General features: G+C 43.5%; 1 protein-coding gene across 1 annotated transcript; it reads left to right on the top strand.

The window, feature by feature from the left end:
• Positions 1 to 175: 175 nt before the first annotated feature.
• LOC137323368 (secreted phosphoprotein 24-like) lies at positions 176 to 6059 on the top strand. Its single transcript, XM_067986855.1, has 6 exons — positions 176 to 374; positions 517 to 620; positions 1141 to 1269; positions 3917 to 4048; positions 5621 to 5665; positions 5799 to 6059. The coding sequence occupies exons 1-6, from the start codon at positions 323 to 325 to the stop codon at positions 5829 to 5831; spliced, it is 495 nt and encodes a 164-aa protein (XP_067842956.1). The 5' UTR covers positions 176 to 322; the 3' UTR covers positions 5832 to 6059.
• The last annotated feature ends 3478 nt before the right edge of the window (positions 6060 to 9537 follow it).

Genomic DNA, 9537 nt, shown 5'->3' with positions numbered 1-9537 from the left:
GCAGGACATCTCGGACAGCAACTTCCGGATTTCCGCATTTAACTGCGTATGTGCGGTAGCCGGAAGTTACTGTCCGATTTGCACATGAATACAAAATCTGCCCTGATGATGATATTTGGAGGAAGCTGTACCCATATTACGGCCCACTTGCCAGCATATTTCCACGGCCAGGATCACCAAACTGAGCAAATATGAGTCAATGTTTGAATGTGGTCGAGGTGCAGTATATAAAGACTGATCGCTGAAAGGAAAAGGCAGAGCAAGAGAGAGAAGCAGCTCCTTTACTGTTAGAAACCAGCCAGCTGATCACACAAGAGGCAGAATGAAATCCTTTCTCCTCATCATTGCTGCAGTGCAGATCCTCCACTGCTCAGGTACGTACTGGAGAGAGCAGCACCTCAGAAAGCAACGAGTTATTGTTAATGAGCTTCAGTCAGTGATATTTTACCAATGTTTAAACAGAATTCACTGAAGAATGCTGGAGTGTTTTGTACAACTTTCCTTTTCTCTCTGCAGGAGTACCAACCCTTGAGGATGCTCTGAGAGAGTCAGTTATAAAACTCAACGAAATCACCGAGACCACCAATCTCTGTGGTATAACCAGGAGAAGAGTGAAGGATGTAAGTGTGTCCTGGTCTAAGTGTGTTTCACTCTCTAAAGTCTACAAGGATATTACTGAGTTCAGTTCGACTCTGATTATTAAACATGAGCAGAATATTATATTACACACACAATGGTGGGTGAATCTCAGTTCAGGAATTTAAATCATAAATTAGTCTTTGATTTTGGAGATTAGGATTGGAGCAATGTTTGGAAGTGAAATTTGAAATTCTTCCAAGGTTGAGATTTGAGATTTATTTTCCTCTGAAGTCTTTCCAAATCCCAATCGTCTGTCGCTCTTTCGCTAAATTCCTTCAAATATTAAAGGGTCCAGCACATCGAGCATCCATACTGTGGTGATGAAAGGGGTCGTTTTGTGTTTGGACAAATTCAATCTTTTGTCCCTGTTGGTTGATGATTCTGACAGCCTCAGTGGAGGCATCTGTTGAAAATAAAGAACTGTGTTGTTCTGAGCTTTACCTGACCAGAGTAAGAACACTGGATACAGTAACACATTAATGATCTGCTTCCTTTCATTAGATTTATCGCACAGGCAAATTGTCATACAACGTGGATTTGGCGTTCACTGTGAAAGAAACCGTCTGCTCCAAAAATTCTGGGCTGGAATTTGATGATCCCAGCTGCCGCTTCCGCCCTAAAAAGTCCGCTGTGAGTATTGAGTTATACTGTATCATAGAAACATCATGTGTACTGAGTTATATCATAGAAAGGACCGTGTGTACTGAGTTATATCATAGAAAGGGCTGTGAGTACTGAGTTATATCTTAGAAAGGACCGTGTGTACTGAATTATATCATAGAAAGGACCGTGAGTACTGAGTTATATCTTTGAAAGGACCGTGAGTACTGAGTTATATCATAAAAAGGACCGTGAGTACTGAGTTATATCTTAGAAAGGACTGTGAGTACTGAGTTATACCTTAGAAAGGACTGTGAGTACTGAGTTATATCTTAGAAAGGACTGTGAGTACTGAGTTATATCTTAGAAAGGACCGTGTGTACTGAATTATATCATAGAAAGGGCCGTGAGTACTGAGTTATATCTTTGAAAGGACCGTGAGTACTGAGTTATATCATAAAAAGGACCGTGAGTACTGAGTTATATCTTAGAAAGGACTGTGAGTACTGAGTTATATCTTAGAAAGGACTGTGAGTACTGAGTCATATCTTAGAAACTCCCTGGGCTCAATTTTGGCGTCGGGTTTCCGGCGGGTTTCCAGCGGGGGGGCCCGGAAAATCCCGATATCCGGTCACGTGACCGGATCGCGACGAAATCCCGGCCACTTCCGGGTACCGCGCTGACGTGCGGGGCTGCGCGCGCAAGCCCCGCTGGTGGGAATCCCGCAGGCAATTAAAGCCAGCGGGGTTCCACTTGAGAGTACTTACCTTGCTTGTTGAGGTCAGTTAATGAGCTGAAGCAGCTGTCAAAAGAGGAAGTGTGGGATTTTAGGTTCAAGGCAGTGAGCTTCACACACTGGGGGAAACAGTCTCTCTCCAACCAGGCGTGTTGCAGCCAGCAGCCTGTGGCAGGTGCCAAGGTGCAGTCCACGGGGGACAGCCCTCACCCACGCAGGAGGCCACCGCGTCACATAGGGCAACCCCTGCCCCCCACCACCCCCCGCCAAGCCAGAGGACAGACCGACACGAAACCGCAGCCCCAGTCCGAGGAACCACCCACCTACCCTGCATATCCCCTCAGACCAACACCTGCCAGATGGGTGGTGTGTGGACACCCTCGGAGGACGAAGAGCATGACCAGCCCCAGCAGCCTCGCAGTCCACGCCGTCCGCCGCAGAGACGTGGATCCCCCCAACACGGTGTTGTTGAACGCCCACCTGCACAGCAGGAAGGAGGGCTACCGCAGAGAGAGACGCATCGCAGAGGGCACTACCCTCACCACAGGGTCCACAGACTGAGGCGCAGCTCCCCGGACCTCTCCGAGCAGCAGTGCACAGGGAGGCGCAGATTCGCTCGACATGTAGTCGTGGAGATCTGCAGTCTCTTTCATGCCGAGCTGCTCCTGGCTGGCCCCAGCACCAACTGCTTACCTGTCACTGTCAAAGTCACCACTGCCCTCCATACCTTCTCCTCCGCATCCTTCCAGGGTGCAGCCGGCTACACCGCCGATGTCTCTCAGTCGTCTGCGCGGACGAGCCCTGCAAATACACCTGCACCTACTCTGCAGTAACACGATGGGTGGCATCAGTGGTGGGTCCTCATAGTGATACCCAGGAGCGGGCATTATTGGACACAACGGACAGGATTCGCGGAGACGTGGCAGTGGTGGTGTCAATATAATGTGTGCTGTTTGTTGCTCTGAAATTCAATATAGGTAACACCCATGACAAACCCTCAGACACCCTTGTGCACCCCCTTCATGCTCACGACACGTTTGCCTTACGCTGCCTACTGCACATATGTGATGCATGCCCTGTGGCTGCAGCACAGGTGGTGGCAGGTTGAGTGAGGCTGGCCGTGAGGGAGATGCACGAGAGGGTGAGTATGGGATGGAGCAATGAGATTGTATGAGGATTGGGTTGCGTGTTAGTGGCAGGATGAGTACTGGCGAGGTGAGTAGGTGGAGGTAAGATGAGGATGGGGTTTGAGTGGGTATGAAGGGTGATGTGACAGAGTAGTGTTGGCGGTGCCGAAGGAGATGTGGGGTGGGGGCAGTGTTGTGGCAGACGGAGTGTAGGGGAAAGACTTCGTGTTCTCACTGCGGCTGACCTACTGCGGTCATTGCAGCGCCTCCTGCACTGTGTGCAGGTGGGCCATATGTTGGTGGCGCAGGTGACCCCCTCTGCCACCTCGAGCCAGGCCTTCTTGGTGGCAGAGGCAGGCCGCTTCCTCCCGCCCGCCGGGGGGAAGATCTGTGTCCTCCCCCTCCTCCTCACCCCATCTGATGATACCTGGGGTGAGGCATCATTAAACTGGGAGCAGCCTTCCCCCTGGGCTGCTCCATGCTGCAATTTGTTCCATTGGTTGCAGCATCTGTCAGTGGAGGACTGCCCCTTTAACTAGAGAGCCTCCAGCTGACAGATCGTACTGCGCATGCGCAGCCCGACCGACGCGCAGGCCAGCGCCGTGGACCCCGGAGGAGCAGGTAATTGATTCCTATTAGTGGGTTGCCTGCTACGATCGCGTGGGCAACCCACTAATTTCGCCGAGCGTGTTGACCACGCTCCCGGAGGACCACCCGCTGGGAACCCGCAGGCCTGCTAAATTCGAGCCCCCTGTGTCAGTGACAAGCTTAAAGACATTAAATAATTTTCATAAATTCTGTGTTATTTTGACAGGAAAAAGGATTTTGCAGAAGCCTTGTTGCATATTTTGCTGATGAGGTTGTTCACATCGATGTGGAGTGTCAAGGTTTGAAGACGGTTGACAGCAACATTGACTCATCAGAGTCAAGTGAAAACAGTGTTGAGGTAAATTCACAATTATACAAATCAGGGGAACGGGCTTTCTAAAACTTGAGATTATTTACAACATGTCTCTTTGATCGCCTGTGCTAAACAAATAAATATTAATATTTCAGTACAGGTTAAAACAATATCAAAAGAGACATCACTCGAGGGGTCGCCAAATATAAACTGGGACTTTTTGTCAGATGATTTTCTTGTTGATTATGATTATCAACAGTAAAGTCCATAATCCTGGATTCAACTGTGGCACAATGAAGTCTGAGACGGCAATTTATTTTTAGTTCGAGGCACTGGGGGAGGGGATACTGATGCTCGATTCCTGTGGGATGTTTTCCAACCTTTGCCAAAGGATTGTTGAATTGATCCCAAATACAGAGGATGAGTTTGTTCCCCACAGAAGAAAAATGAGCTGAATATCTAGGGGACAGGACAGTTACAAGTGATGGTATCAGGAGAGCAGTTACATTCTCACCAATAATAGACACAAATTACTGATCTTTCCTGGGTGGGGGTCGGGTGGGGGAAACAGCAGGTTCAATACAATAAATACCAATTGATGGTGATGTCAACTATCATTAGTTTAACCATTGACCCCACAGCCCCACTGTACCAGAGCTGTATTGATTATTGCTGCACTGCAGAACATGAGATGTTTGGTGGGGACTTCTCCACTCCAACACTGAGCCACTGAATCTCAACTCTCAAATTTAATGAGTCAACATTTCCTCAATTATAATTTAATATTTAAATCTTTTGTTTGGAGGTAACATTAATATTCATATTTTTTACAAATGTCTCATTGGACCCCTGTGATAAACACATAAATATGAATATTTTATTACTGGTGAAAAGCAAGTCAAAAGAATCATCACTCAAAGAGTCTTCAAATGTAAGTATAAACTGGGAATTTTTGTTGGATAATTATCAACAAAAATAAACTGATGAAACCTGGATTCAGCTGTGTCAGAATATAGTCTGAGGCTTTCATTTAATTAAATGACCACCCAGAGGCAGTGGGGGAGAGGATACTGAGGCTCGATTCCTATTGGATGTTCTCCAACCATTCCTAAAGGATTGTTGAATTGACCCCAGAGGACGAATTTGTTCTTTACTGAATTTTAGAATTGTCTCGAATCAGAGAGAAAGCTCTCCACTGACAACAACCATGTTATCAGGACAGATACAAATATTGGCCTCTTATGGGCAACATCATTTATATTCTCCTCATCTAATAAACAATAATTACTGGTTGTGGGGGAGGGTTTAACACAATAGAGAACATTTCATGGATAATCTCACCTTTCATTAGTTTAACCATTGACCACAGCCCCACTGTACCAGGGCTGTATTGATTATTGCTGCTCTGCAGAACATGAGATGTTTGGTGGGAACTTCTCCACTCCAACACTGAGCCACTGAATCTCAACTCTGAAATTTAAAGAGTTGCCACTCCCTCATTGATAATCTAATATCATTTATACCTTTCCTTTGCTGACGATTCTAAAAATCGGATTTATTTACAAAATGTCTCATTCACCCTGTTTGCTAATGATGTAAATGAATATTTTAATACAGGTGAAAAGCATGTCAAAAGAATCATCGCTCGAGGAGTCTTCAAATGTAAGTTTAAACTGGGACTTTGTGTCAGATAATTGCTTTCTTAATTATGATTATCAACAACGATAAAATATTGAACTCAGATTCAACTTAGTACTTCTGAAAATTACAGTTCTGTTTATTCCGTTCATTCCAGGAACACAGTGATGAATCACGAGCCCGACACTAACCATGAATGAAACTTCTGAAAGGCCGAGCTTGCTGCGAACACAAGAAGACCTCATTCAGATTAAAGAGGATGTTATAAATTGTACTTTACTTGTTCATATATAGGGGAGGACCTGGGGTTCCTGACTGTACATTTTACTGTAACTGGGAGTTTCTATAGTTTGTAAATGTTCTGTCCTTTGCTGTGTATTGTTGACTTGTAATCTGTGGATCAAATTAAAAGAATGAAGAGAATATTTACTGATGTTCTTCCGAATGTTATTTCTCACTTCGCTGATCAGATGGAAATTCAAACAGACACAGCGTTCAAACCAGCCTGTCATACACTTGTGACAAGTTTCCTCAGTCTAATGGTAGCTGTTGGTGAGCTGGGGCTTTACATTCATGAAATCTGATGTGTGAAGGTGGGCAGGTGATACTGCATCAAGACAGCATGATTCACCCAGGTTGCAGTTGGGGTCTTTGAGTCGCCTGATGCTCAAATCTACCATCATCTTGGTGAAGTGTTTTGTGAGAATGGAATCCTGCACCTTGGGGCGAACTGAACAATGAATATTTTTGAGTCTTGTCTTATTGGAACAAACAATACTGGAAATAGTTATTGAAAAGTTACTGAATAAATGACCTGTGACCTGATCAGATGGAGGTCATTTGAAGAAATGCTTTATGGAGAAGGGAGGGGAGACAATTGAAAATTAAAACATTAAAAATCTGTTTGTGTGTTTACACTGAGCAATATCACCATTACTTGAAAACTCACACATCATTGTCACTGTGGAGCGATAGAAATCTGGAGTTTTCTTTCCCTCGTTCTGTTAATTAGGGGCCTCAGCTCCAAGTATTGGAGGTGAAGAGAGGGTGAATAGAAGGAATATAAAAGGGAATAAACTGTCAAGTTTTGTCTCTCCTTATTTTACCTCTTTAGAATCACTGCTTCTGTCTCCTGCCAGGTAGGACGGAGGGTGTTGTTGGAGCCACAGGCTTCTCCACAGCTGCTGTCCACATTGATCTGTGTTCATTAACCAAAGTTTTTTACTCGAGAGTACGACTGGTCTTCCCCATTCTTATTGCCCTCAGTAAGAGCTTGTGCGTTGCTTTAAAACAAACTGGCAAATTTGCAATTTGAGGGCCGTGGTTTACACGATAATTGTTCATCCTGTTTTGCACCTGCTGTATTCCACTTCCAACATATACATAGGGCCGGAAATTGCTCTGAGCATCGAACCAGCAGTGGTCGCCGCTCATTAGACTTAAATTCACCCACTAAGTTGCTTCGTTCTTTTTGGCAGCGACTTCCTTGAACTGCGAGTTCAAAAAACATTAGCGTTCTTTCTCGGGCTGTGTGAGTGGTGAAAGGATTCTAAGGCCCCTCAACTAATCAGATTGAAGCAAGTCACGCTGTGAGAACCAGGAAGTGCAGTTCATTGACAATCCGCGCAGACTGAAAACACGGATGTGCCCGATAAGGTATTATAAAATGACATAGAAAAAGCAAAATAGAGAATAAGATTAAAAGACTCAGATAAAAGAGACAAAAGGAAAAAGTTTTTATTTTTTAATTTTTAAAACAATTTTTTTTAAATGTCCAAAAACTGTTAAAATTAGGAGTAATGAGACTCCACATTTTTAAAAGTTAATTTTTAATACCAGAGAGGTTGCGTGGCAGTAATTACTACATACCACACCGTTAAAACTTAGTTTAGACTTAAAAAGCTAAGCGTACCTGTTTTGTGGCAGGATTAGTCAGTTTCCAGCGGGGCAGGAGAGCAAATTGGCCGGTTAAGTCCATTGATTGCAGCCGACGATATCCCTTTAAGGCAAAGCTGTCACATCGCCGGCGAACCAGAAAGAGCAAGTTCCCAATTTCCACGTTTGACTGTGCATGTGCGGTCACTCAAACTTGCCCTTCAATTTCGCCACTAATAACGGTGAGCGCTGTTAGGCTCAGCGTCAATTTAAAAGCAATTTCTGGGCCAGTATGTTTTGTTGGAATTCTGTTCCATTTTCATTGAACTGATCAATAAAATGATTTTTTTTGCTGCTAACAAATTTGGTTGATCGTTCATTCTCTGTTTAGTACACGTTGTTACAAAATCACAAAAACATTTTTGCTGAGGGAGTCTTTTAATGATAGAAAATATAGATAAATGCATGAATTGCCATTCTTTTGAAACAGGATTGTGACCATTAAGGTAAGGAATGATTGGAACTGTGAGTTACTTTAGTGGCTAATTATAGGTAGTTTTATGCTCTTTGGTCTGTGCCCAATTAATACTGTGCAGCCACTGTTCAAATTCATTTCACTTTGGACACTTACTGATATCAAACAGAGGACACTTTCATCCCATCAGTCTCGCTGGACTCAAACCAATTTATGATATAGTTAAACATAAACTGAGCTTTAAAATTCTTGGTGCTATATCATCATTGTAGCAACTAATTCATCAGCAACTGCTGTTGAAATATTCAATAGTATATGTTGGTGAGCTGAGTAATTTACCATTGGTGGTGAATGCTTACCCCTGGCACAAGGCCATTAACATCCACTGGCAGCAACATCACTTTTGACCCCAAATTACGCTCATGACCTTTGAACTCCAGAGGTTAGTAATGTTGGTCAGGCACCATTTGATGCTCCCACTGTAAAAAATTTTAACAGTAAGGGTGCAGTCAGAGAATTGGTACAAATCCTAAGTGATGCTAACAGGGCTGAAACTGACAGTGAGCATAGAATAGTCAAGAAACCAAATGATTACTTCTTCCAAGTATTTACTAGGAAAGACACAAGCAACATGCTCTCCATTATAAGAGGCAAGCTAAGTGACATTACTGATCTTTTCATAAATAAGATCTTGACATAAATAAGAATAGGGCCCGAAATAAGGTACTCGACAGGCTAAAAAAATAAATCCCCAGGAATGGACACAATTTATTCTAGTTTACTAAGAGATACAAGGGACACAAATAAGATTAAGGTCCTTGACAGGCTAAAAAAAAAAAGTTCAAAACAATTAAATCCAGGATAATATATATCCTAATAGTAAGAGAGACAAGGGATAAGATTTGTGAGATGCCGATGTCCAATATGAAAAAGTCAATGAACATTGGGGATATCCAGTACACTGGAAACAGCTAACACGATAGTGTTTTTTGGGGAAAAAAAATGACAAAACAGACCAAGGCAGCTACTTACCTATAAGCCTCACTTCGATACTGGGTAAAATAATGGGATTGTTTATCAGGAGTAAACTTGAGGATTATTCACATGATAATTAATTAGTAACCAACATAGATTTAGAATGGAAGGACCCTTTCTGAAGATACCTCTTGACTTTTTGAGGAAGTGATACTCCAAGTAGACTGTGAATAGCCCTGTGATATTCACCCAGACTTTCAAAAGCCTTTGACAAAGTTCGAGTGGAAAGGCGTTAATTAAGCTCAAAGTGCTTTTGTAGAATCTAGGATTGGAAAAGAAATTGGCTGAAAGATCAGACACAGTGGGTACTTGTTAGGCCTGTGATATCAGGGGGTGGCAAAGGCTGAGTGGAATTTCCTAGGGATTGGTGTTGGGGCCCCTACTCTTTCTAATTTACATGAATAACTTGGATTAAGAAGCTCAATGCAGGCTAGTCAGGAGTGCAAATGATGCTAAACTTGGAAGGGCAGTTGGATCAGATGAGACAACAGGGACCTATAAATAAAATATA

Source organism: Heptranchias perlo, chromosome 7 (assembly GCF_035084215.1).
Source record: "Heptranchias perlo isolate sHepPer1 chromosome 7, sHepPer1.hap1, whole genome shotgun sequence".
NCBI lineage: Eukaryota > Metazoa > Chordata > Chondrichthyes > Hexanchiformes > Hexanchidae > Heptranchias > Heptranchias perlo.
Note: the sequence above shows the minus strand (reverse complement) of the source record. Positions and strands in the feature narration are given on the sequence as shown.